At 34.8% G+C, this 27,704-nt stretch overlaps 1 protein-coding gene across 3 annotated transcripts in view; it reads right to left on the bottom strand.

Moving 5' to 3' along the window:
- Positions 1 to 27,704, bottom strand: part of MICU1 (mitochondrial calcium uptake 1) — a 269,066-nt gene that overhangs the window by 185,038 nt on the left and 56,324 nt on the right. For all 3 annotated transcript variants that reach the window (XM_063102252.1, XM_063102253.1, XM_063102254.1), the window contains exons 3-4: positions 22,563 to 22,731; positions 13,664 to 13,826 (exon numbers count right to left, since the gene is read on the bottom strand). In XM_063102252.1, coding sequence (XP_062958322.1) covers positions 13,664 to 13,826; positions 22,563 to 22,731 — 332 coding nt within the window. The remainder of the gene's footprint in view (positions 1 to 13,663; positions 13,827 to 22,562; positions 22,732 to 27,704) is intronic.

The raw sequence follows: 27,704 nt of genomic DNA, 5'->3' as shown, positions 1-27,704 counted from the left end.
TTTGTTCTTCTTTTCCTATTTTCTTAAAAGGTAGAAGTTTACATTAGTCATTTGAGATTTTTCTTATTTCTAATATATGTGTTTACAAGTATACTTTTTCCTCTAAGCACTGCATGAGACCTGCATCCTATAAATTTTGATATTTTGCACTTTGATTTTTTTCACAAAGTACTCTCTAATTTCCCTGTGATTTTTCTTTTACCCATTGCCTATTGAGGAGAGTGTTGTTTAATTTCTACACATCCGTGAATTTTCTAAGTTTCCTCCCATTATTGTGGTCAGAGAACACATTTTCTATTATTTTCTATGATCTTAGTCTTTTTAAGGGTATTAAGACTTGTTTTGTGGCCAAAAGTAAAAATAAAATAAAATAAAATAATAAAAATAAATACTTAAAATAAAAATCAAGGAATCAAAACATACTACTAGAGAAAATAACTTAACCACAAATAAAGACAGTAAGAGAGGAAGAAAAGAAGGCTATACAAAATGACTAGAAAACAATTAACAAAATTGTAGTCAGTAGTAAGTCCTTACCTATCAATAATTACCTTAAATGTAAATGGATTAAATTCTCCAATTAAAACATATAGAGTGGCTGAATGAATAAAAAGAGAGACCCAACTATATGTTGCCTACAAGAGACTAACGTTATCTGTAAGGACACAAATGCACTGAAGATGAATGGATGGGAAAAGATATTCCATGTAAATGAACACCAAAAGAGAGCAGGAATAACTATATACTAGTCCCTCCTTACACAAAGGGGAACATTCCAAGACCCCCAGTGGATGCCTGAAACTGTGAATATTTTCAAACCCCATATATAATATGTTTTTTCCTACACATACATATCTATGATGAAGTTTAATTTATAAGTTAGGTACAGTAAGAGATTAACAATAATAACTAATAATAAAACGGAACAATTACAACATATATTGTGGTAAAAGTTATGTAAATGTGGTCTCTCTTTCTCAGAATCTTATTGTACTGTACTTACTCTTCTTCTTCTTGTGACCCATCGATCTGATAACTGAGACAAGTACCAAGTGACTAAGGGGTGAATAAGTGTACACAGCAGGGATACACTAAACAAAGGATTGATTCGTGTCCCACCTGGGACAGAGCAGAACAGCAAGAAATTCCATAATGCTACTCAGAACAGCATACAATTTAAAACCTATAAATTTTTAACTTCTGGAATTTTCCATTTAATATGTTTGGACTATGGCTGACCATGGGTAACCAAAACTATGGAAAGCAAAACTGCAGATAAGAAGGGACTACTGTACTTACATCAGTTAAACTAGACTTTAAGTCAAAAACTCTAAAAATAGACAAAGAAGGTCATTATACAATAATTCAGCAAGAGGATATAACAACTGTAAACATATATGCACCCAACATTGGACCACCTAAATATATAAAGCAAAAATTAATAGATCTAAAAGGAGAGATAGACTATAACATACTAATAGAAAGGAAACAAACATTAGATATAAACTGCATTCTAAGTCAAATGGACCTAACATTTACAGAACATTCCATCCAACAGCTGCAGAATACACATTCTTCTCATCTGCACATGAACATTCTCCTGGATAGATCATATATTAGGCCACAAAACAAGTATTTACAAATTTAAGAAGGTTAAAATCATATCAAGTATCTTTTCTGATGACAATGGTATAAAATTAGAAACAAATGACAGGGGGAACTTCAGAAACTTTACAAATACATGGAAATTAAACAGCGTGCTCCTGAATAACCAATGGTTCAATGAAGAAATTAAAAAGGAAATTTAAACATTTCTTGAGACAAACAAAAATGGAAACACAACATACCAAACAAAACCATGGGATACAGTAAAACCAGTTCTAAGAGAGAAATTTATAGCAAAAAACATCTACATCAAAAAAAAAAAGAAAGATCTCAAATAAATAACCTAACATTGCATCTCAAGAAACTGGAAAAACAAGAATGCTCACTGCAGTATGGTTTGTAATATTAAAAAACTGGCATTGTAGGTTAGATATTATTCTCAATTATTCACTTCCTTCCCTCGGACCTCCACAAAAAAGCATTTGACTTTGGGCTTTACTATGTGACTTGCTTTGGCCAATGGGATATTAGCAGTTAGGACACATGCATCCTTAAAATGGACTTCTGAGTTTGGCTTGCTTTCTCATACCTCTGCCATCATGATGAGAAGAACATCCTGGATAGCCTAGTGGTCTAAAAAATGATAAACATACAGAACAGACTGACAAATCTGCTGACAAAACCATGATGCAGAGCTGCCCTAACCTAGATTAGCCAACCTCTAGCCTACCTACAGAGCAAAGCCAATTGAGTTCAGCAGAGCACACCTCATGTGACCTGCAGATGCATGAGCTAAATAAATGCTTGTTTTACGCCACTGACATTTTGCAATTGGTTGTTACAAAGCAATAGCTGACTGATAAAATTGGAAATAAGTTAAATGCCCATCTCCAGGAATACGGATAAATTAAATACTGGCATATTTATATAATTCATACAAATAGTATTCACAACTATATAGCAATGAAAATAAAAGAACAGCAACTTGTATCACACACACGCATGCACATGCACACACACACACACACACACACACAACACCAAATTACGGGCAGTGGTTTTCTCTAAGAAGAAAGGGAGTAAAATGAGGTTGCAGAGAGATGCACGGGGTTTTCAACCATAACTATAAAGTTTTTTTTCCAAAATAAAGATCTAAAATAATATGGCTAACTGCTAAAATTTGAGAAATCTGAGTAATAGCTACAAAGGTGTTTTTTATTATTTTACATATTCCCTGTATATATGAAAAGAAAATTCTAAGTCCAATTTAATACCTCTATATATAAAAGAAGTAAGGAAGGAAAGAAGGGAGGGAGGGAAAGAAAAAGAATAAAGGGGAAAAAAGCTAAGCTGTTCAAAAGTATGTAAGCTATTGCACAATAACGTGAATATACTCGTAGTTAACACTACTCACTTGTACACTTAAAAATGGTTAAAATGGTAAATTTTATGTGTTTTTTAGCACAATATTTTTAAAGAGTACATAAGCAACATGTTAACATGGTGGTCTTCTCCCATCCCCTCTTTCAAAACATTGTGTTTTCCTCATTTCAAATGTCTACCTTCTATCACTTGCTTAAACAAAATCATTTGAACACAAGCCATCCTAGTATCAAAATAAACTGGTTCACCAATAAGGCAACAGAGCAACATACATCAGTAAGCATGCCATCTCTGCCTAAATGTGAAATATGGTCCAAACTGAGGCAATTTCACTGCAGCAGTAAGTCCTTACACACAATGTTCAGCAAATTTAACCATTTCAGCTTTGTTCAAAGGCCAAAACTGTTAACTTGGATTATGACAAGTAGTTGCTAAATAAATTCATAATGTACAAGTTGTGACTGACAACAAAACTTCAAGGCATTTCATAATCAGATGAAGCCCATTTTCTCTGTCTCACACAATATATATTTATTATAGAACATACACTACATAATTACATATCATAGTCAAACATCTGAAAGAATAAGGGTATCACCTTAGTCTTGAATTAAGTGTTAAAACTTATCTGTCCTTTAATCAGGGTCCAGAGTCTGAATGATCAAATCTTACCCTATTTTCTACAAGCTTTTACAAATGATCTATAACAATATACTTCTTGGCCTTTACTAAGTGTTAATCTTCATTTAATCAAAGATGGGTCAGTTTCAGATTTCAGCAATACCTCATGTATTTAACTTTTAGGTACGGACCTAATATATTGAATTGGTATAAAAAGGTCATGAAAATTATGATGGTTGATGAATGGTCACAAGCCACAGTGGCTATCAAATATCTAAACTCAATACTTTTTTCTGGACAAAACTATTATGACATGTCAGTTATTTCTATAGCTGTAACATGTTCAAGAGGCAATTTAGTTTGGCCTTCCTATTTGACTTCAATTGACATTATTTTTCCCCTCAAATCATGTTCATTAAATGCTTTGAAGTCATTCATATCAGAAGCTTGATCCTAATACAATAATAATAACAACAATAATAGGAGCTGAGTTAACATTTACTGATTGCCCACCATGTTTTAGATGCTATGCATAGGACATATTATCTCATTCAATTCTCCTTACAAGTATATAAAGCAGGAGATAGCAAATTACAGCCCTCAGGCCAAATCCAGCCAACTCACTGTTTTTTTCTTTCTCTTTTCTTTTTTTTATTTTTTAAAGCTTCAGAGCTTATAATGATGTTTACTATTTTGGCTCTTGGTCTGCAAATCCTAAAATATTTACTATCTGGCCTTTTAAGAAAAGGTTTGCTGCTCCCTGGTAGAAGGGCACATCAGATGACAACCAAAAAAAATAGCACTGTTTTGAAGGTGCTCAGATTTCAGAACCTTTGTACTGAAAGCCCAAGATAATAAATGGCACATTAATTTTTAGAAAAAGAATACTACAACTTACAAATTCCGTGTAAAAATACAGCCCATGCTTAGCTCCCACATAATGCTCTACACCAAGGATCAGCAAATTTTTTCTGTATAAGGACAGATAATAAATACTCTAGGCTTTGTGGGCCACATACAATCACCGTAGCAACTACACAACTCTGCTCCTGTAGCTCAAAAGCTGCCATGTATTAACGATAAACATGGCTATGTTAATGAAACCTCTTTTATGGACACTGAAATTTGAATTTCATATGATTTTCAGTTATCACAAAATACTTTTCTTATGATTTTTTTTCCCACCATTTTTTTTTCTTTTTAAATTTTTATTGAATCAAAATTGATTATACATATTTTGGGGGTTCAACAGTGAGATATGTTGATCAAATCAATATTACTAGCACATATATTGTTACAAATCGTAATTATTCTTTATGCCCCTTGTCCAATCTCTCCCCATCCCCCTCTCACTCCCCCATCCCCCCCCCAGTTACCCTAGATTTCTTCTCTCCTTCTGAAAGAATAATGGTTACTCTGTTGATTTGTTGCCTAGATGATCTGTTTAATGCTCAGAGGTGTGATCAGGTCCCCCAACATTATCATAGAGCAGACACTTCCTCTGTCACTCTGAAATGGGCTTTGTGGAGAGAGATATCCTTCTCCTTTCTTTATGTCTGCTGGTGACTCTCCTTATGTCAATGCACTCCAGCAGCTGGCGGACCATCTGCGTGGTGGTTGTGGCATCCAGCTGCTTTCGTGGCAGCTATGATTATTGTGGTGGCTGTGGTGGGCTACTCACATGGAGGTGATATTTTTGGCACGCTCTTTGGTGCTGGTGGTGTGCCTGGTTGTGGGGAGTGTCTGGTCCTCAGCTCCATGCTTTGGGTCCCCGGGTGGGACCCGAGGTGCTGGCATGGTGTGCCTGGTTGTGGGAAGGGGGGTCCAGTCCCCTTCTCCTTACCTTGGATCTCCAGGTGGGCCCTGAGGCGCTGGCATGGTGTGCCTGGTTGTGGGAGAGGTGTCTGGTCCCCTTCTCCATGCCTTGGGTCCCCAGATAGGCCCCGAGGCACTGGTGCGGTGTGCCTGGTTGTGGGAGGCAGGGGGCCAGTCCCCTTTTCCACCCATTTAAAAATGTTCAAAACTATTCTCTGCTCATGGGCCATACAGAAAGAGGAAGTTGGTTGTTGGTTGACCCCTGCTCTTTAGTAAGTAGCACTGCTGGGGATTAAAAATAAAAGTAGAACACAAGGATCTTTTACTGAAGAAATTTATCTTTTTGGGGAGAAAACATTGGTGGAAAAATGTTTTAAAATATATTCCTTGGATATAATCAAGTATAAAATTATGTGTCTCAAACTAAAAGTGCTCTAGGTAAGATTATCATTAAGGGCATGAAGGGTCATCCTAGAGAGAATATGGAGTCCAGGACAAGTAAATCACAGTATGATCTGCGTTTCTCCCGTTCACAACCTTTTTGTCTCCTATATAGTCTAAATCACATCAAGATGAATAGGGTCAGCCAGTTAGATATGGTAGAAAGGAAATAGGAATCCTCTTAGTAACAGGGTATTCTTTGCTCTCACCAAAGCTCGTTTTTCTATATAGAACTTTAAAAATTCTCCCCATGTCACTGCTTCCCCAAATCATTGGCCAGCTAGGTGGAACTGTTACTAAAGTAGCAAGAGCCACTCAAAGTCCAGAGCCTGAAGCAACTGCCTAATTCACTATACTTAGGGATGGCAATGACATTCAGACTTCACAGAAAGGGAAATGAGACATACTCAAGTGACATAGAATATATTTTTCCCTTTTAATGTCCTTCCTACTTAATTATGGCTATTCTAAATTTTCTTAATATTTGGTGCAGAAGTATTCATATCCGAATTTTTCAATCTGAAATTCATCTGCTCTCAACTCATGTTCAAACTGCTTAATTTTAGGGCTTCATGTAGTCTGCTTTGTGATTATTTTTTAACTGTTCTAAAACTAAAACTTACAAATTTAGATCTGTTGGGTACCCTGAGATATGGTATATGTGAAAGACATGACAAAACAAAGTTAAAATAGGAGCTACTGGCTAGAGTCCAGTCATCTGAGGACAGAAATTCAAACTACAAAAAAACTACCGCCTCACTATTTTCTTTATTTCACCTCATAGAAATAATATTTTACTTTTGCTGCCATCAACATTTGTGGAAATCCTTGTTAATGAGCAAATGAAAATGAAGCCAAATTTCCAACTAAATCTCATTTTAATATTCAATCAGAATTTCCCTTTAGAAACAAAGCAATTATTCATTATTCTAGCTTTTTATGAAAAACCAGGAATGTGCTTGGTATATTAGACACCAAATAACTATTCTGTTCATGTAACAGGCCCTTCAATAATTAATACACAAAAGATTACACAGTAAAATGCCAGAGTGTGTGGAAGCAATTAGAATACATAATGATTTCCAAAGGAATAAAAATAATCTTCCTTAAATGACAAAATAATCTTTAGTGACTTGTCTAAAGTCTTGCTTCATTTTTATTGTCACACTAGAAGCAAAACACATTCTTCTTTAAAGTTACTGATACAAATGAGATTTTGTTTGGACAGTAAAAATATTTTGACAGGAATAAAATATTTTACTATCATAAAAACCAGGAATATATCTTGCAATCCTCTTTTCTGTAAACACAAGCCTTCTTTACTCTCTTCCTTCCACATCTCACAAAACAAGGTGCTGAAGCTAATTAAAAGGGCTCTAAATCTAAAATTCAATGCTATTAACGGAAAGTTTAGCATACCTTTATCTTCTTTCTGATTATAAAAGACTTTATCCTATAAGGGCAGGAATTTTTGTCTGTTTTATTAATCACTGCATCCCTGCACCAAGAATAGCGTCTAACCCACAGCAGATGGTTAATCAATCAATACTTTAATGAATATATATGAAGTCTATTAGAAAATAAAGAAAAATACAAGGAAGAATAAAATAATTCCTTATAATTTCAACATTCAGAGAGTAAACATTTGGTATATTCCTTTTCAATCACTTTCTACGTATTTTCTACATGGATGAAATACAAGATAGAGGAACATGTTCAACACCACCATAGGAATGCAATCAGTAAAATCCAGAATGTGGGAATTTCTGTAATACAAATGACTTACATTCTTCCATAATAAGTGGTACCTAGTTTAGGTTTCCTAAAAAGCAGGTAATCATTGTGGAAGGACTGGGAAAAGTGAAACAGGGGAGGAGGAAAAGCCAATTCAAGGGTGTGTTATTGGGCTGATTACCACTGTAGACAACCAGAGCTCAATTCCCCTTGGCCCATCTGAGAAACCACGTAGTCTGTAATCTGCATTGATCATCCAAGACAGTAGAGAAGAGAGTATTTGCCCACTAATTCTCGACAAAGAGTGTCAACTCCTTTGTACCTCCAAATGTGTGCATGTGCTGACAGTTGAGAGGGCTCCTACAGGTGTCTCAAGCTACAGCAGAAGAAATGCCCTAAAGAAGAAAGCAATAGATAAACTTCTCTGTAAAGATGTTGCAGCAACAACCTGAACAAAAAGGTGGGCTGAGAGATATGAAATAAGGCATAAAACATGTCACATAAATGGCAAGAAAAAAACATAAAAGAGAAAAAACCCCATAAAACCTTGAGAGACATATCGATCAAATGTAGTGTGAAGGTTGATTTGAATAAATGAATTATTGAAAATATTTTGTAGATAGGGAAATTTAGACAGTGTTTGGATTATTTGCTGTTAAAAACTATTTTTTTAAATGTAATATTTAAAAATTATTGTTTTTATGTACTTATATTTAGACACACATTCAGAGGTATTTAAAGATGATATGATATGATGTTTTGAACTGGCTTTCAAATAATCTGGGGTGAGGAGAGCAAGTAAGAGAGGTTATAGATGAAATAAGACTGGCCATGTATCATAATTGTTAAAGCTAAGTGATGGGTACATATGAGTTGATTATCTTCTTTACTTTTTATGTTTGAAAATTTCTATAACCAAAAAATTTAAATATACAACAAAATTCATACATTTTGGAGGAGTGATGGTCCCAGATTTTTTTATTTGTCCTAGAGATGTATGAATGCTAAACAATGTGGGAAAAACATTATAAACATTTCCTTGGTAAGAAAATGACATAAATGTTTTTGGTTCCCTGAGCTCATTTTGCTATTTCATGTGTCTGTATTTTTGACCATATAAGTTACTCACTCTGAATGATGCCCTTTCACTCTCATATATAGATAAGCTATCAAAACCCAACTCAAGTGCCACCCCCTTTAGATGCCTTTCTTACACACTCTCAAAAGAATTAGTTTCTTTATATCTTACTCCTATAGTATTTGCTATATACAATCAGTTCTAGCTATTTGCAATAGTTATGTCCTATAAAGTCACCCCAAACAATGAATTAGTGAATATTGATCTCTTGCCCCCAGGGAAATTGAGGGTTGGGTTATTGTGAGACTCTGGTCACAACATTTTCATCAGGCAATCAATACATAACCTTGTTTTGTGTGTATAAAATTTAGAATATTGATTTGAGATTATTTTAAATGTAGGTTTTTATAAGCTACAAATTTCTGTCAAAGCGCTGTTTTTTTGGTACTGTGTAATTTTAGTAGGTTCTGTTTTCCTTTTCACTCAACTGAAAGTATTTTCTAATGTCCTTTTTGGTTACTTCTTCAATCCATTGTTTGTTTAAAAGTGTGTTGTTTAATTTCATAATTCACTTTTATAACTTTTATAGTTTTCCTCCTTTTAGTAATGGGTTGTTTCATTTCATTGTGATTAGAAAAGAATTCTAAATGATTTAAATCTTTTAAACCTTATTAAGATTTGTTTTGTAGCCTAACATATGGTCTATCCCAAAGAATGTTGGATGTACACTTGACAATGCGTATTCTGCTTTTCTTGGATGGGGTGTTCTATGTGTCTGTTAGGTCTAGTTGGTGTATAGTGTTGTTTAAGTCACCTGTTTCTTTATTGATCTTCTATCCAGATGTTCTATTAATTATTTAAACTGGGGTATAAAAGTCTCCAACTATTGTTGTAGAACTATCTATTTCTCCCTTCAATTCTGTCAATATTTCCTTCATATACTTTGTGATCTGTCATTTGGTGTGTATATATTTATAATTGTTCAATCTTCTTGATGAACTGACTCTTTTTATCAATATATAATGCCCTTCTTAGTCTCTTGTAACCATTTTTTTTTTTTTTTTTTTTTTTGTCTTTTTCGTGACCGGCACTCAGCCAGTGAGTGCACTGGCCATTCCCATATAGGATCCGAACCCGCGGTGGGAGCGTCGCCGCGCTCCCAGTGCCACACTCTCCCGAGTGTGCCACGGGCTCGACCCTCTTGTAACCATTTTTGATTTCAAGTTTACTTTGTCTGATATTAGTATAGTTGCCCCAAGCTCTCTTTGGTAACTACTGCACACTTTCACTTTAAACCTACTTGTGTCTAAAGTGAGTTTCTTGTAGACAGTATATAGTTAGATCGTTTTTTCCCCTGGTAATCTTTGTCTTTTAATTGGTGAATTTAATTTACTTATATTTAAAGTGATTACTGATAAGAAAGGACTTGCTTCTGCCATTTTGCTATTTGTTTTCTATTGGTTTTATATCTTTTTTGTCCCTCAATTCTTCCAATCTTGCCTTCTTTTTGTACCATTTTTATATACTCCTCATTTCCTTTTCTGTATATTTTCAAGTGGCATCCCTGGGGATAACAATTAATGTCCTAACTTGATAATAATCTGCATGGAAATGATACCCACATAAGCTTCAATAGCATACAAAAACTCTGCTTCTAACCAGCTTCATTCCCCTCCTCCCATTTTATGTTATTTCACAAATTAGATCTTTATACATTATTTGCACATTACCATATATTTATAATTATTGTTTTATGAATCTGTCTTTTAAATCATATAGGAAACAAAAAGAGGAGTTACAAGTCAAAAGTAAAATGATATTGGCTTTTATATTTACCTATAAAGTTACTTTTACCGGCGTTTAATATCTTTTATTTCTTTGTGTGGCTTTGAGTTACTGTTTACTGTCCTTTCACTTCAGCTTAAAGGACTCTCTTTAGCATTTCTTGTAGGGCAGGTCTATTAGGTACAAACTCCCTCAGCTTTTGTTTATTTGAAAATGTCTTAATTTTTCCTTGTAGGACTCCCATTACGCATGTGCTGGTACACTTAGTAGTGTCCCACAGGACTCTTAAGACTTCTCACTTTTATTCATTCATTGTGCTTTCTGCTCCTCAGACTGGATAATTACGAACTAACCTATTTTCGAGTTCTCTGATTCTTTGTTCTCCCTGCTCAAATCTGCTGTTGAACTCTTCCAGTAAATTTTCCATTTTAGCCATTGTACTTTCCAGTACAGAATTTCTACCTGGTTCCTTTTTATAATTTTGATTTTTTTATAGACATTCTCCACTTATTACTACATTATTCTTGTTTCCTTTAGTTCTTTGTCTATGGTTTCCCTTAGCTCTAGGAGCATATTTAAGATAGTTGACTTAAGGTATTTGTCTACTAAGTGCAATGCCTGGGCTTCCTTAGGGAGAATTTATATCCATCTCTTCTGTTCCTGTTAATAGGTCATACTTTTCTGTTTGTTGATATGCCATGTAATTTTTTACTGAAAGCTGAACAATTAATAGTTAAGTTTTGTATATTACATAATAGCTAGAGGATAGGCTTTTGAATGTTTTTGCCACAAAGAAATGATAAATGCATGAGATGACTGATACACTAACTACCCTGAACTGACTATTATACAACATATATGTGTATCAAAATATCAGAATGTTCCTGTACCAGTCAGCCACCAAAAAAGAAAATTCAGACTGTACCCCCATAAGTATGTACAATTATATATATACGTTTTAAAAAGAGAATGAGAGAACATTAAAAAAAAAAAAGAAAGAAAAACTTTTGAAATAAAAAATATAATTCTTGTACTAAAATACCAATTAGGCACAGATAGAGAACTAGGGAATTGGGAGTTAATAAACTACCAAAGGTGCAACACTGAGAGACAAATGGAATAAGAAGAAAAAAAAGAGAGAACTGAACATCTGAATATTATACTGAGGTAACTCTGGAAATCAGATTTTCCTTGCTCCCCAGGATTTGGTGATATTGCTTGGTAAGGCCTGCAGTCATCAGGTTTTTTTTAGTGTCTTCTTTAAACTATTCTTGCAAAGATCATATTCCTTATCATGCATCAACCTGCAGTTTCTCTTCTGTTGTATAAGCAGTCAGCAAGCAACCTACACAGTGATTTCCTTAAATGCTATGAACAAAAACAAAACAAAACCTATCCCAGTGTCTGTAGACTGGCTCTGGGCTGGGGCACTCCTTCAATGTTTAGCCAGGCCACCTATACAGCTCTGCCTCAACTTTAACCTCCTGTTTTCATGGAGCCCAAAGATCAGCAAGAGGTGCAAGCTCTCTCATCTTTTCCAAGCATGTCTGGCCCAGAGCATATATACTCCACTCAGGATTGCCTGGTATAGGCAGTAATCCTTCAAAACTCTATTCCTTGAAATGTCTTCCTCCCTCAGCCTCATCCTTCCCAGGCTTTTCAGTCAGTCTGCTGCTTGTCCCATCTGTTGGCCCTTGGCGCAGATGGCTATGCAGAGCATAGGTCCTTAATTTTTCTCAGTAGATGACACCCAGAAAGCCACTCAAGCCCTAAATAGGTGAAACAAAGGCAAGCCTTTATGCTAGTCCCTCAGGGAAATGCCAAATAAGTAAAAATGCACAACCACAATTTTTTAAGAACAAGGTCTGTATTGCCTGCTCCCTCCCCACCAACCAGTATGCTACACCAGGAATGTAGCTGCTGTTCCTATGATAGCTGCTGAGCTGGGAAATAGGACATGGTAAGTGGGTAAGCAAAAATGTCACAATGCTTTCTTACTAAAATTTAGCAGCCTCGTTCTTCAATAAGCACTCTCCTGGATGTGAAAGTTTTTGTTTAGGTTGCAGAGATCTGAAAAAGTTGATTTCGTCTGTTTTTGCCAGCTTAATGGTTGCTTCAGTAGAAATACTGATTCTTGGAGCTCCCTATGCCCTCATTTTCCCCCCAAAATTTCTCCTAAATACATTCTTAAATTGTTACATTTAACTTTTAATATTAAACCGTTGGGCTGCATTTCACAGTGACAGAAGAAGCATCTGCTCTATGATAATATTAGAGGACCTGATCACACCTCTCAGCATTGGACATATCATCTAAGCAACAAATCAACGGAGTAACCATTATTTTTTCAGAAGGAGAGAAGAAATCTAGGGTAATTAGAGGGGGGATGGGGAGAGACTGGACAAGGGGCGTAAAGAATAATTACCATTTGTAACAATATATATGCTAGTAATATTGATTTGATCAACATATCTCACTGTTGAACCCCCAAAATATGTATAATCAATTCTGATTCAATACAAATTAAAAAATAAATAAACCAACCAACCATTGGGCTGGCTGGTTAGCTCAGTTGGTTAGAGTGTGGTGTCATAACACCAAAGTCAACGGTTTGGATCCCCATACTGGCCAGCCACCAAAAAAAATAAAAATTATGCCGTTTATTTTCTTTCCACACACCTTGTTTGTTCAGGCTGCTTCCTCTACATGAGACACCCTTTCCACTATTCTTTGCCTATCTCACTTATATTTAAACTGTGACATATTCTCTAGAAAGCAGTCTCCAAACTTCCATATTTAGCTAAGTTCCTATTCTTTATACGGCCTCAGAACTTCTGCAGAATATTCTTTTACAAATCACCACATTCCTGAAATTACCTGTTACTGTCTTTATCTCCCTCACTAAAGAGTAACTTGACAGCAGTCACATATGTAAAGCACTGTCTTCAGGAACATTCTCATTACAGGCAGTGAATCTTAGAGGGGCACAATCTCCTCCAGCCCTTGATTGAGGACTGCCACATTAGACTGTAGCTCCTCTTCTGTACTCCTAAAGACTAGCACAATGCTTGACATTCATCAGTTACACAGAGAATATAATTATTCCACGGACCTATAAGATTTAGGCAATATATGGAAAGAAACAAAGTACCCTATAACAAGATAAATATCACTATTTTATTTTACATTTTAGCAACTTACGTTCTGGTTGTTTTTCATTGGGTGTTATGGATCGCACAAAATCTTGTGGCGTCATAAATACTTCTGTTTCACCAGGCTCATTGATTACTTTCAAGGTGGCAAAATATCGGAAGATTTTGTCTGGTGTAGAGTAAGCTCGAATCCTATTCTCATATTCCATCACCTGAAATCAGAAATTTAGAGAGTATTACTATATTAAGCAATACGCATATGTTCATATATTCATCAATGCTTATCAATTCGCATATATTTCCCATTTTATTTGAGGGAAATTTTATTACGTCAATTTTTTTTCTATAATTGAATTACTTTATATTACAAATAAACTTGAATTTCAAAAACTTTTGAATCTCTTTCTTACAACATACTATTCATACCCAAGTTAACGTAGTGCTCATGTAACTTGTTTAGAACTTTTAAAGAATTTTCTAGGGCCGGCCCCATGGCTCACTTGGGAGAGAGCGGCGCTCCCGCCGTGGGTTTGGATCCTATATAGGGATGACTGGTGCGCTCACTGGCTGAGCACGGTGCGGATGACACCAAGCCAAGGGTTGTGATCCCCTTACTGGTCACAAAAAAGAAAAAAAAAAAAGAATTTTCTGGGCTGGTCAGTTAGCTCAGTTGGTTAGAGTATGGTGTTGTTAACACCACAGTCAAGGGTTTGGATCCCCATAAAGGCAACTCACAAAAAAAAATTCTAATTCCTTAAAATCACTGAAAGAGTGCAAAATTCGAAAATGTCATAAGAGAATTCAAAAGGTCTCAGTAACAAGATACATGCCATAGTAGCTTGTAAGTTATTAAATACGAAGTTTTTAAAAAGAGATTGATTTTACAGTTCTTAACTTTTATGCAATTTCCTGAATCCTAAAACAAAACAGACTTGAAATTTTATAGGTTTGAAGAGTTAACAAGCCTTCAAAAACAAAGTACATTAAATGATGGCATAGAAAGGTAAAATTACATATCATGGAAACTCAGTTATTAACAGGTCTGAAGCAACAGACTTTTACTCTTGATTATAAAGTTAAGCAAACTGTGAGAGATCCTTTACATACAACTTATTTAGAAAGAAGAGTTGGGAAGCACACACATACAAAATGTTTGAATAGTAACAAAATCAAGTATACATTTAACTAAAAGTTTGTCATGTTAATTATTATGAAAACTCATTTCCTTATCTGGCATATAATACTTCATTCTGTGCATGGAACATACAAAATACTATACTAATCACATAATATTTTGGTAAGAAAAGTTCTCTTATACCTGAATTTTATATGTTGAGATAGCCAAAAATAAACAGTATCTTATGAATAAATGGCTAGAAAATGTGTCAAGGCAATAAAACGTAAAAACCCATCAGTTCAATGTCTATAAAGCAACTCATTAATACTAAGAAAAACATTATTGTTCTAAATTTACCACATTAACTCAGCAATTACTGTAACTGTCAGTCCTGGCTAGATGTCACTTTGAGGTCATTGGCAGCAGCTGTTAAACAACGGTCTTAATTCCACTACCAGATGTACTTTAACAACTGAGAAAGGATTGTTTATTTTTAACTACACATGACAGGAATCATTTTAGTGCTAACTTGCATTAAAATCCGGATAGATTTCAGAGGAAACTTTATCAAAACTTTGCATGTGGCAACACACTAAGGAGCTTTACAACCCCTTAGCAGCCTTGAGACTTAGCTACTAGGCTTAAATCAAAGGCATTTTATATTTAGACTACAACTGTCTGCTGGATAATACTGGCAATAGAAGAAATATTAGGCCATTTATATTCTTGCTCTTCCTCAGAACAACAATGAAAAAGAAAAAGTTTGGAGTGTTTAGTGTATATAAGCTCTACTCCTGCCAAAGAGGGCTTTGTAAACTAAAAAGTTAAGTCAATCATGTACAAGGTAAATATAGGAACTTAAAAGTCAAGGATTTTAAGACAAACTCTTATTCCTTGATTGTTACAAGAGTCACTAAATTACGCTGCTGAATATTATTAATTTTGACCACGTCTGGGCCATTGTATGTAGATTTTGCTACATAATTAATATAAACAAATGGTTTTATATGGCTACAAAATTTATTTTAAAACTATAGGTCAAGGAAAGTAATAGACTTAATGCACTCCCACATTGGTAGAATTTAGTATAGACATACTGTATAGTATAGATTTTGCTTGTTTTCACTTAGCATTGTATCTTGAAGGAGATCATTCCACATCAACTGATATAGAGTTGCCTTCTTTTACATGGCCATGTTAAAAGAAGCACTAACAAACTACCATATAAAGAGTTCAGAACACATTACCCAAGATAACAAAGGCTTGGAAGCAGAGATATATAGAAAACTGTTGAAGGATTTTGGGACATTTAGCCTAGGGAAAAGAATTACTGGGAATTATGATAGTTCATGTAATCATTTACTTTACAAAATTTTCCTGAGCATGATTATGTTAAGACACTTGTCTCAATAAAACTGCCAGACTCTTATCAAAATTCAGGCATTATTTTTCCTATATAAGTTGCACCAAAGAGTAGCCAAATAGTGCTTGGAACCAGATATTAGATGAGGGATAGAGTCTCTTTATAAAATATTCCAATTAATAAATTGAAAAGATTTGATAAAACAAGAATATCACCATTTTGCAATTCCAATGAATTAACAGATTTAGTATTGAACATCAATAGCTGCTAATATCACAAAAAGAAAAGCAACTAGACATTAGATGCTTCTTGATAAAAGAACATAATACCACCTCTAATTTTGCCATAGTTATCAAACCTGAGTCTGACTGAGCCTCAGAATCCAGCTGCCAATATTCAGGTAATACAAACAATAGAGAAACATGCTGAATTGCACTGAGAATAAGTATCAATAAAATCCAGACCACAGGAAACTTTACAGGGTACATGGCCTGGGTTCTGTCACCTGTAGATTCAGAGACTTAGAAGACATTATCAAAACAAAATAGGCAAGTTCAACTATATGTCTAGGGATGAACATTAGGGTGATAAAACTATAAAGAATAAAATGAAATTATCATAAATTTTAGTTTAGTGGTTTCCTATATCTGTGTTTCATTTTACAGTAAAACAATTATTTTTTAAAAATTCAGACATTCTACCTAATACTGAATAGCAGAACTGGACTCATAGATAAAAGTTACAGACAAGATTTTAACAACAAAAGGTAGAACTTCTAATAATAAGGGTATTTCAAAATGAGACAGAGTTCCCCAGCATAGGAGGTATTCACATGGACAATGAATAAGCACATGAAGATCACTGTAATGATTAATTATCACATAAAAAATAGGGGCTGTGAGGATCATAAAAAACCTTTCATTTAACAAATGCTGTCATCTTTTAGTTTACTATTACTCAACTTTACTTCACAAAAGAAAAAAAAAGCAGATAAACCAATAAAAAATAAGCCTCTGCTTCGGAGTTGAGTTTTAGGAAGGAAAAGTATATATATTTTTAACTATAAAAAACATTTTTAGGAAAAAAAAATGTCAATTTTTTCTGACTATGATTTGAAAACTTTAAGTGGCATGAACCAGTGATGAATGACACCCCTCTTCCATTTTTAATGGAAGACACAGGGGAAAAAAATATTTAAAAGGTGAGTCTGGACCCAAGTTGGTACTATTAACTGTGATGAGTACCTTGTTTACTCAGACGGTGCTTTAAAATTCTAACTCCATGGCTTTCTCTTGCATGAGCTACTGATTTGTGGGTCCAGGAGCAGTTAATATATGGTCCAAGAGGAGTGACTAACACCGCTCCCATCATCAATCACACACCCCCAAAAGATATCTATCTTTTGACCATTGGTGGGAGATTAGATGAGATGGGCAGTTGATGTCTGTTTCTGTACTTGCAGTCTAGTCCGTACCACCACAATGCACAGGCTTCTGACTCAAAAGCCTATATGTTTTAATTGTTTGATTCAGTTCATTTATACAAGAGGCTGGAGAATGGGGGAAGAATGAGCTCTGTCTATTGTTAAAAGAAACATATCTTCCCTTGGCCCTGACACCAGTTCTATTATTTAATTTTGCTATCATGTCTAAGGAAAACCCATGCTATAATGTCTGCAGCCCAAGTGAATGTAAGTGACTGTGAATCCCTGTGGGCCCTGATGTCAGATATAATGCACAGGCATGGAATGCAGACTGGGGTCAGACCTGGAAAAGATAGCAGTCAAAAATAGTAGTATTTTGTAAATATATTATGTAGCTGGTACACTTGTTCTCAAGAAGTGATTTATAACCTAAACTGTAACCTAACAATTGTCCTCCATGTGAGAGATTCCCTTTTTTCTCTAGTTTGACTGTCCATAATAATGATCACCTGTCATAGGATGATCTCCTGAAGTTCTAAGCAATTCCAAGTTCTATGACACTAGCTCAATGGGTAAAAAGTAAATTAATTTTTGGCAGTAAAAATTATAATACATTACATGAGTTCCTATACTTACATTCTTAAATGTCACTCAAAATAAGTCTCAAAATTATTAAAGAACACATTTTTTTCATTCATGGTGTCTTATGGATAGTAAAAGCACTTTTATAAAAATTTCTTCTCATATATTTTGCCCATGTTGAAAAATATCTGTGGCCTTACTTCCTGGCCTTTCTTATAAATAAGCATATTAGTTAGGGTAAGTTAAAATGCTATTACAAATTACACCCCAAAATACAATGGCTCAAATAGAACGAAAATGTATTCTCATTAAGATACAATCCAGAGTGCACATTCCTGGTTGGCAGGAAGCCATAAGTTCCTTCAGATACTCTAGCTGTGAGGCAGTCAACATGTGGCTTCCGAGGTCATTTCTAGTCATCACTATTCCAGCCCTCAGGAAAGGGAGAAAGAGCACTGAAAAACCCTGTGGGTAGCTTTATGAGCCAGGCCTGCCTAAAAGTGGCTCAAATCAATCCAATTTAGTGAATAACTAACAATCTCTACTACAGTATACACAGCGAGAAATTAGGGCTCAAGATCACATTTAGAAATACTAAGATCACTGAAATGGCCTGATGTTAACCTAGGTATACCATGAACAAAGTCTTGAAATTCAAACATATTATGTTAGAAGCATACAGAAAAACAAGCAAGGGTTTTGGAGTCAGACAGATTTATATTTTATCCCTGCCTCTATGAGTAACCGGCTGTATGATTTTAGACAAGTTACTACTCCATTGCTCCAAGCTGTACTATGCCTGGCACACAGAAAATACTCAATAAACATTACTTTCCTTTCCCTTTTCTATTCATTCTGTTATTTGTATAATAAGTAAACTGAGTTGAGTGTTCAGTCACCTAACCAGTTTTCTTAGTATTTCGTTTAACATATATAGCATATTTGATATCTTTTAATATTCATGTTTTCCTATCAATCAATTTAAAATGATTTACAACTGTATTGAATCAAATAATCTGGCTTTTTAAAATGAAGATACCACTAAACACAGCCTCAAGCAAACTGATAGCTCAGAAACAACAATACAGGCAAAGTACCAGAAATATAAAAATAACAAACTGGGTGATTTTTACTGAGCAAGAGTCTAAAAAGCAGCAACACTTTCTACAAATGGATCTCACAATTCGAAGAGCAATCTTATAACTGAATAGTACAAAAATAACAGTGAGACTTCCAATCAAATTAGAATTTTTTGTTTTGAATCTCTGTGCTCCAGAAATATAGAAACTATTGGTAAACTACAAAATGGGGTAATTGAAAAGGCATAATCAGTTTAAAAAAAGACAACCATCTCTGTGGGTCAGAGACTACATAGACACATACTGTGGTAGAAAGAATAAAAGCTTGTTAGGCTCCAGTCTGAAAATAGGCAAAGCAGATCAGGGGTTCGTAGTATATGGGATAAAGGGCAATAAATGTGCCTAAAATGAGGCATTACCCAGAGCCAGGTTCATTGAAAAAAACCAGAAGCAGGGCTTCTCTTGATCATGAAAGGGGAGTAAAGAAGTTTTAGCCAGCTGCGACCTAGAGAAAATGCTCATATAAAACTCTATGCCTAGGGCATCAAGTGGAATCATCCATGGCTTTGCCCCAGAATCTTTGCCAAACCGCTGTTGGGTTCAGTGACTGAATCTTCAATCCAATGAGAGGCAACCACAGAACTATGAATAAAAGACCTAGTTCTGAACAAAAAGGCCTAGCAGGTGAGAGAGAGAGCAGCCACAAAATCAATGAATAGGGAAAGAAAAAACATAAAACAAACAAAAGGAAACAAAAAACCCAATAAGCTCCCATACAAAACAGGACTGCACAACAAAATTCTAAAAATACTTATGGAAAAAATGTGAGGTAAGCACAAAATCAGTAAGAGAAAGATTCACTTCTAATAAAAAGAAAATAATGTGGCAAGCTAAAAAATGACTTTTAAATAAGTATGTTTAGAATCCTGAAAGACCCTAAGGAGGGAAAACACACATGTACATGTATGCACACACACACACAGGCACAGATGCACAGAAACTGAAATGAAAAACAAAGAAAAGAAATGAGAAAAATATGAAAGAACAGTTAAGATATATGCAGGATAGGTTGCAAGGATACAACATATATTTAACAGGTGTTCCAAAAAGAAAGACTAAAGACAATGGCAGCAAAACAATACTGAAGCAATGTGTGAGAACTTTCTAGAATTGAAGCCTTGAGGTTTCAGAAGAGACTATAAAATAAAATTAAAATTAAAAAATAGAACCAAAACAAAATAAAATAGAGAAGGATGCATAGATTAATGATAATAGTACGCCATGAATTAAGTAGTATGATTGACTTAACTCTTTGCACCTCAGAATTTTTTTTTAATTTAAAATACACAAAACAACAAAACAACAACAACAACAAAAACAACCAGACCATGCATAGGGATTATAAATAGCAAATTCAGGATACTGGTTTGCCTCTGAAGAGGATGGGAGAGGAACAGGATTAGGGAGGAGTACATAAGCAACGAATTTTTTATATTCATTTCTTTTTAAAAAAACAATCTGAAGTAAATACAGCAAAATACTAAAACTTGAAAAAACTGGTGGGTACATGAATATTCATTACATTATTCTTTATTTTTTTCTCTGAATATTTGAAATTTCACATAAAAATCAAGAGCACATATAAGAACAAAAGCAAAAAGTATAAATGAAAACTGAGGATGTGGAGGACAACATGTAGAGATCAGAGGACCAGACTAGAAGGAAAAGAAAGTGAATGAAAAAGTGGCTAGAAAAAAATGCATGAACAAAAATGTGGTTTAAGGAGGACTTGATGTGGTGCTGCCATTTCTTTCACGTCTTGCTGAGCTTCTGTGTTGGAACAGAGATCTAGAGGTTCACAAACTCTGCGGTCCATAGGAGCCACTAGAATGAGGGCCCAGGGAAGAATGAGCCATTTTCAGTAGAAAACAAGCAACAGTTATTAATTACTATTTTTAAAATTTTAGATGAGTTCTTAACATGTCTATATAGACAATGTAAAAGAATGAATAGACAAAGAGTGAAAAAAACAGGATAGACGCAGAAAAAACAATAAGATAGATTCTTGGGGAAACAGAATGACATGTGGAACAATTACCCTTGAAAAGAATAAAGATAGTTCTTCCTCTGAGACTTTATGAAAGAAGTAAGAATTATTTCAGACATAAATTAGATAGGTTATATAGCCATAAAGGTTAGAAATTAAGTAAATTACACTATCTTTAATTTTTTTCTGTGAAGTATGAGATACGGTCATTTGCTGAGCAGAAAGTAGGAATAGAAAATGGATGTAGGTTTAAAAATAAATGTTTATTTGGGTCATTTTAGCTCTATTTTGTAGAACAGAAAGTATGCTATAAATGAAACTGCTAGCACAAGGCAAAGTTGACCTTTCTTTGAATTCACTAAGGGCAAAGAATAAATACATGTATCCCCATAGAAAAACTAGTACATTATGTGATACATAACTTTTGTTCAAATTCACCTCAATGGATTTGGGAATTGAGAAGACATATTTAATAACTTCATCTAAACAGACGAAACTAGAAAGAGGATTCAAATTTCCCAAAGGAACTCTTCTTGTAAATACACACAACACACACACAACACAAAAATAACTCAAATTAAGGCTGGCTATTTAGCTCAGCTGGTTAGAGCACAGTGTGATAACACCAACGTCAAGGATTCAGATCCCCTTGCCAGCAAGCCACCAAAAAACAAACAAACAAACAAACAAAAAACCCCTCAAATTATCTTTTTGCATTACTGGCTATAGTTTAGCAATTAAAGGCAATTTCCTGAATTTTAACCTTAATAAGCAAAATGTCTAAGATATTCATCTTCTGATTATTCATCACTCATGTCTGCTGAACTCAAATGCCTAATGTAGGCATTATTACAGCAGAATTAAAAGTTTTCTGAGGTAAAGCTACATAACAGCAGTTTGTACTAATAACATAAAATCTTCACAGTCATTTGAAGTTTGCGCTGTCCTAAAGTTACTTCATTTTCTGGAAATTATATGTTTCCAAAGAGATTTTGTTCTTCCTTTATAACTTGACCTCATAAATCAGAAATAGACTCAACTGAACACATATGATAACAGAAAGATTCAGAAAGCAAGAATCACCTTTGGTAGTTGAATTGAAAGAACTAAGAAAGAATATGCTAATCCTGGTTACTAATCCTAAATCTTGTTAACTACCCCTTTCAACTTCACATTCCAACAATACCTTTGGCTTAGAACAATAATGGAAAATAGCAAAGAGGTGAATAACTTGGAAGTGAATATCAACCATCCGAAATACATGATAAAAAGGATTGAACTGCTTTATTCTATTTTAGGATATAGCTCAGATTAATTTATGAAACTGTATTCCATACTTTTCTGTCTCTGAATCCACAACGTTTCTTCTTTTTCTCTTCTGGATAAGGTTCAAGATCTGCACTCTTTTTCTTATGGTTACAAATTTCCCCTTCATCTTTACTCTTCCCTTTATCACCAATTTCAGTCTTTAGGTTGTTTACACATGGTGGAGATTCTGCATGTGCCCTGGATATGCAAAAGAGAAATCTGGATAAATCATGAAGGTCTATCACATTTAAAATAAATAAGAACTCACAGATACAGCTTAGCAGGAGGAACAGCAATGACATTTGTCAAAATTTCTATGAGAGATTCCTCAAAACTTTAAAAATAGAACTATCCAGCAATCCCATATTTTGGTGTATATCCAAAAGAACTAAAAGCAGGGTCTCAAAGAGATATTTGTACACCCAAGTTCATTGTATCACTATTCACAATAACTAAAATGTGGAAGCAACCCAAATGCCCATTGGCAGATAAATGAGTAAACAAAATGTGGCATATACATGTAATGAAATATTTTTCAGCTTTAAAAAGGAAGGAAATCCTGTTACATGCTATAGCATGGATGAACCCTGCGGACTTTATGTTAAGTGAAATAAGCCAGTCACAAAAGGACAAATACTGTATGATTCCACTTATATGAGTTACCTACAGTGGTTAAATTCTTAGAAACAGAAAGTAGAATGGTGGTTACCAGGGGCTGAGGGGAGGGTGAACAGGAAGATGCTCTTTAATATGTACAGAGTTTCAGTTTTGCATGATGAAAAAGTTCTGGAGATCTGTTTCAAAATGCTGTGAATATATTTAACACTGTATACTAAAAATTGGCTAAATTGGCAAATGTTATGTGACTTTTACCACAACAAAAAAGTACATAAATAAAGAAGAAATGGGGGACCAAAAGAATTTTAAAAACCAAGTATTCAAATAAAACCTTATACAAACACACACACACACACACACACACACACACACAATTCTTCATGAAGACAATTGATCTGCTAGATTTTCCAGGTTCATTCAATTATCAATAGCAAGCAAAAACTGAATATTCAGTAGAAGCCCCTCTCATTAGTTAGAAATTGTAATGGCCAATCTATTCTATGAAGATTTCCCCAGTATCCTTAGCCAAGGTAATGCCTCTATTCCTTCGAACTCCTACGCCATTGGTTTGGACCACAACATATAATTTAGTGTTCTGTATTGTTACATATGTTTTCCTAGAATCCATCTTGCTCTTCAACTATTAGGTGGAATCAAATGACATAGTTGTCTTTACAAATCAAAAACTGTCAAATATCAGCAATATTATATGGTTCAGCCTAATAGATAAGAGACTACACACTGTATTTTTTTCCTTTAAGTCTCCAGAGTGCCTAATCCAGTGCCTTACTCAAAGAAAGTATTCAACGTGTCTGTGACTGATTAAGGAACACCAATAGAATCATAGTCTATTCTGACAGAAAGAGAGCTGGAAAAAAGTATACTGGGATTAAGGTACTACAATATGAGAAAATTCTTAATGTATTTCTTTCACATGACTATTCAGAGAAGATTTAGATAAATGGTTTTTATTTTATTTACTTGCAAATAATATTTTCTAAACACTAATAAAGGCAAAGAATTATTTAAATTTATAAGCAAAGACAATCATTGATTTTTAAAATGCTAAACCTAACAAGACAGAAGTTTTTAAAAAGCAACCAGAAACTACCACATTGACGTTTTTCAAACATGGTTCAAAAGCAACCTTTTAACCTTAGTTCAAATTTCTTTTCAACCTTGACCAGCTGTGATGTACCGGGTCACCTCACTGCTTTATTTCCCTCTGAAAAGCCTCCTGTAACTAAAAAATGATGGGCTGCTAAAGTGGAGACCCAAGCTATTTATCCATGGAGGCAAGAGACAGCATTTGCTCAAGCCATCCTTCAAGTGCTGTAAGAGCTATACTAGTTGTTAAAGTTAAAAAATGAAGACTGCCCTGTCCTCAAGTAGTTCATAGTCGGCAGGAAAAACAGACAAGTAAACCAATAAAGGAACACATAAGGACAGAGAATAGGGTCAGGAAAAACTTCCTGGAAAGGGTGATTCACGAGCTACCTTCTAAAAAGCCTAAAGTTCTACAAAAGAAGAGCTATAGCCATTAGAAATTATCTGGTATAATAGAAACTCCCATAACCACACTGCCCTTAATCAGTTCAACTGATTAACCAGCATTCATAATCTCTTCTGAAAAACTTATGGGCTAATATCCATGACACTCTGAATGCTAACACATAGTAGACTGGTTACACTCTATTATGTCCATGCAACTCTTCCCCGCTTAGCAGATGCGTGCTTACAAGAATTACTTTGTTTTTCCCAAAATTATCCTGTAGTTGAAGCCATTGCTGTAATGATATGATAATAAAAATAATTAAATATTACAAAACTGATGAAACACAGTGATGTACAGAAAGAAGACATTTGCTTTCAGCACAATGCAGTAACTGTGCTGGATTTTACTTCCTACAGGGAGGAAATTCAGAAAATTAAGCAAAATATATGAAGCAACTGTTTCCAGACAGTGCACAATAGACAGCAATTCTGAGAAAAGTGAAGCCTATAATTGTCTGGAATTTCTCCAGGCATTTTCTAGACCACAGCAAGCAAAATACAGTGATCTTGCTATGCTGAGGTGACAGAGATGAAAGTTTGGAGAGGCTGAGGTGTCCAGAATCGATGAGGCTGAGGACCCAAGAGGAAGAAGTCACACAAAGAGTCCAAGAAACTACATGGAGTGCCCTTGACTACTGAGTTAACACTAAGCAGTGCATTCTTAGGATGACATTACCTGAAACAATTACCAAGGTGCAGTAGGCTAAGTAATTTCCAGAGCTCACAAGCAGGAAATGTTCTAGTTCTGACAAGTCAGAGTAGAGCAACCTCAATAAACACCTAAGGCATTTAGTAAACACCCCAGAAGGGTCATACCATACTAGGGTTAAACTAGTCCTAGAGCAAAGGGTACTCTAGGCATGGTTTTAAAAAAGCTGAAAAACAAGCAGGTTCTCCAGTAAATTACCTGTCTGCCAAAAGAAAAATCAACACTTGCAAAGGAAAATGATAAGATCCAAAGATTAAACAACGTAACATTCGCAATGTAAAATATCCAATGAAAAAATTATTAGACAAATATCAGCAAGATGGTCCAAGCCCTCTTTCCCCCATACAAACACCAATTTAACAGAGATGCAATGACCAAAATACCTTTATAAGAATTCCAGAATCCAGTTAAGATATTGTAGTATACCAGGCAAGTACAAAGTTGAGAACAGTCACATTGAAACAAGTAAGAAGAGCAATTTCACTTTACCCACATCAACTCCTTCCCCAAAAGGACACAGCTCAGCACCAAGGGAGAACAATCCAAATGGGGACTTATTGGGGAAGGTGGCATGGGTGGCAGGTGTCACAGGACATGCTTAGCATATAAGATACTGCAGAAATAAAGTCAGTGACCTTGAAGACAAAGCAACAAACACTACCCAAATGGAAGCTCAGAGAGAAACAGAAACTTGATGACATGTGGGACAATATCAGATGGTCTAGCAGATGAGTGAATGAAGTTGAAGAAAGTATATGGGGTGGTATGGGGGACAGAAAAATTTAATGAGGAAATAATGAGCAAAAATTGTTCAAATTTCATGAAAAGTATAAATTCACAGATCCAAGAAAATTAATAAACCCCAAACTGTATAAACACAAAGTAAACTGCACCAAAACACGTCATAATCAAATGGTTGAAAACCAGTAATAAAGAAAAATAAAAGTAAGCCAAATCTTAGTTTATACAGAAGAACAAAAATAAGAATTACCATTGACTTTTCATAAGAAAGCTGAAGATATGATCCAGCAATTCCACTTCTAGTCATATACCCCAAAGAAGTGAGATCAGGGACTCAAAGAGCTATGTGTGCATCAATGTTTATAACAACATTATTCACAACAGCCAAAAGTGAAACAACGCAGGTGTCCATCAGCAGATGAATGGACAAATAAAATGTGGCATACACATAGAATAGAATATAGTTCAGCCTCAAAAAGGAATAAAATTCTGACAGGCTACAACATGGATGAACCTTGAAAATGTTATGCTAAGAAAAATAAGACATAAAGAAAAGGACAAATATTGTATAATTTCACTTATATAGGTACCTAGAGTGGTCAAATTCATGGAAACAGAAAGTAGAACACCAGGGGATGGAGGGAGTGGGGACTGAGGAGTTATTGTTTAATAGGTACAGTGTTTCCATTAGAAATGATGAAAAAGTTCTGGAGATGGATGGCAGTAGTGGTTGCATAACAATGTGAACATACTTAATGCCACTGAACTTAAACGTGGTTAAAATGCTAAGTTTTCTGTTATGTATACTTTACCACAATAAAAAAAGTATACTTGAATAAAATGAGGATACCAAACTGAAAAAACAAAAGCTGAAGACAATTGAATGGTATCCTTAAAGAGTTAAATATAAAAAGGTCAACCTAGAATTCTATATCCAGTGAAATTCTTCAAAAGTGAAGGCAAAATAAAGATGTTTTCAGACGAAAGCTGACAAGGGGCTGCTCAAGGTCTCCAAGGACAAATGGGCCCCCAAGTTCATCAAGAAAAGGGTGGGACACATATCCAAGCCAAGAGGAAGTGAGAGGAGCTGAGCAATGTCCTGGTCATCAGGAGGAAAGCAGTTGGCAGGAACTGAGCCCCCTTTCTTCCTTCTGTGCAGAATAAAACCTTTACAGAAAAATAGAAGGAAAGAGAAACTAAAAGGTATACCTTATAACCCATTAGTAGAGATAAAATTAATCATAAAATATTAAGTAAAACAAATATAGTAGATGCAACAAATAGAAAATAAACGCTAAGACAGCAGATTTAAACCCAACCATTTCAATAATTACATTAAATGAAAATGGTCTAAATGCCTCAATTAAAAGGCAGAAATTATCAGAATGGATTTAAACAAAAAGAAAGACCCCAACTATATTCTGTTTTTGAGAAACAAATTTTAAATACAAAGACACAGATGAGATATACCATGCAAACCCAAATCAAAAGAAAACTGAAGCGGTTGTATTAATGTGAGATAAAGCAGATTTCAGAACAAGGAATATGG

The sequence above is a fragment of the Cynocephalus volans genome, chromosome 7, assembly GCF_027409185.1.
Source record: "Cynocephalus volans isolate mCynVol1 chromosome 7, mCynVol1.pri, whole genome shotgun sequence".
NCBI lineage: Eukaryota > Metazoa > Chordata > Mammalia > Dermoptera > Cynocephalidae > Cynocephalus > Cynocephalus volans.
Note: the sequence above shows the minus strand (reverse complement) of the source record. Positions and strands in the feature narration are given on the sequence as shown.